General features: G+C 35.3%; 1 protein-coding gene across 1 annotated transcript in view; it reads left to right on the plus strand.

The window, feature by feature from the left end:
* LOC103607629 (potassium voltage-gated channel subfamily H member 8-like) overlaps positions 1–2,298 on the plus strand; it is a gene marked incomplete at its 5' end in the record, with an annotated part of 68,609 nt that overhangs the window by 55,500 nt on the left and 10,811 nt on the right. Inside the window, 1 exon segment of the mRNA XM_008592110.1 lies at positions 1,970–2,256. Within this exon segment, the coding sequence (XP_008590332.1) occupies positions 1,970–2,256 (287 nt within the window).

Raw genomic sequence — 2,298 nt, forward strand, 5'->3', positions numbered from 1 at the left:
TATATATATATTTATATTTATTTATATGTATGTATGTATGTTATCTCTTTGAATCTCTAACTAGATGTACGAATAAGTAAGGTGACTAGTATGCTCATTTAACATATAAGAGAAATGAGTTCATGTAAGGGAATTATGAAACTTGCTAAGTTCATAATTAGGAAGTGGCAAAGCCAGCAGTCAAATTCAGACCTGTTGGATTCTGGATACCGTACTCTCTCTGCAACATTATATTGCTTCCTGTATGTGGACCCTAAGTTTAAGCCTATTCTAGTAACTTTTCCAAAGCACCGAGGCTATGTTATTAAGGAAGTGACTTTGTAGTAATTGTGATCTTTATTCCATATAGAAATAATGATTTATAACATGGAAAAAAAATAATTCCAGGTTAGGTTAGAATGAATCTAGTATGGTGTTGTTTGGTAATTTCTGGTAAAGGTATGGGGAAAAATTTTAATTGGGGCTGTCCTGAAATATTCAGAAGAATAGATGGAAGAAAATGTTGACACATTTGCAATAACGTATTCATTTTGATCTAAGAAACTTTAGACATAGTTCCTTGGACACTGAGATTTTGATACAGGGATATTTTGATAGATCCTAATACTAATAAACAAACTCCCAAACTTTTAGTTTTTGGGTTTTTTAACTAAAAACTACTAAAACAGATAATTTCATTCAACCCCTGAGATTCTTACCTCATTGCCAATCCTGCCCCAGGAGGGGGATCAGGGCTAGGAGCTGAACATCACTTAAAGTTGGTCTGCCCATAAAGGTATAGGTGTCTGGCCCTCAACTCTCTCAGTTTCACAGCCCCAGGTAATTCCCAGGCTTTCTTGGTTGTCTGCTGGTGTCTGTATAGGCCATTCCAGTTCCATTCTGCTAATGATTATTGAGGACAAAATCCTGTCATGACTTCTCCGACTTCAAATTACCTAGCTACCCCCAAGGCGGGCAATTCCTGGAAAATGAGGTCCATCCTCTCATTCTGCTTTTCTCCAAAAGAAACATTGCTTCCCAATATTACCCACCCTCAAATTCTGGTGAACAAAGTCTTTGATCTCATTACACTTTGGTTATAGTTTTGGGAAGGAAGAGACTTAGTGAGAAAGTGAGGACTAAATACTATCTGACTGACAAATCTCAGTGAAACAGGAATCCCATATATAAGAAGTCCCATATACATATATGTGCCATGCTGGTGCTTCTCAGAATGGCATAAATGATTCTAGGTGGAATACCTGTTTTTCTCTGTGAATTCATTTGTTTCTTGTATGTTCTCAAATTTTTTGATATCTCCATGAAAATTAAAGTGGCTGCAGAGTTGGGCTGGTTGGGGATTAGAGCCATATTAATCTCAGCTTCAGATTCCTGAAGAAATCTTCAGTTACATTTTTTAACAACTTCCTCAATACTTGTATTAATATAAATGTATCATTTAATATTATAAAACTAATTTTAAATGATGGCTGTTGGAGGTGAGACTAAATCACAAAAGCTAACCAGTTATAATAAAATTATTTTTAAAATTTATTTGTTATTATAATTAAAATAATTATTAAACTATAACTTTATAGCTCTTTCTGTTAAACTATTAAAACTATTTTATCATAACTATTAAACTATACATAACTATTAAAAATAGGGTTCAAAATAAAAGTTTGTCATAGCCAGAATGGCAGCTAACAGATTGAGTATGGGTCAAAGAGGACTATTTTGCATATTATTGAGTATTTTTAAAAGGTATTTTTACTCTGATCAAGCCATGTGGAATCAATATGACTGCTTCAGGATGCATCCTGTGACAAAGTGGCTGCACCAAAACGCTTGTACCAAAATAGCTGTATCAACGTGGCCACATGATCATGCTTTGCTCTGATCCGAGATATAAAGACTATAAATTTAGACTTAAGAGGTGGCTTCCTCCATCATATTTATCTTCTATTATATACCGTGTTGTTCTCTCCAGCCTTGATGCATGCCATGGTATTTGGAAACGTGACGGCGATCATACAGAGGATGTACTCCAGATGGTCCCTCTATCACACTAGAACTAAGGATCTGAAGGACTTCATCCGTGTCCATCACCTGCCCCAGCAGCTCAAACAGAGGATGCTGGAATATTTTCAAACAACTTGGTCAGTCAACAATGGAATCGATTCAAATGAGGTAACGTTCATTTCTCATATTGGCATTTTCAGGCAGGAAGTACATATTCTAAGGTAAAAGCAAGATACTCTAATGCAGGTTTCAAAAGTGAAGAATACACCTACCAATTTCTTTATCTCTTCATTTTTT

The sequence above is a fragment of the Galeopterus variegatus genome, unplaced genomic scaffold (assembly GCF_000696425.1).
Source record: "Galeopterus variegatus unplaced genomic scaffold, G_variegatus-3.0.2 Scaffold7600, whole genome shotgun sequence".
Lineage (NCBI taxonomy): Eukaryota > Metazoa > Chordata > Mammalia > Dermoptera > Cynocephalidae > Galeopterus > Galeopterus variegatus.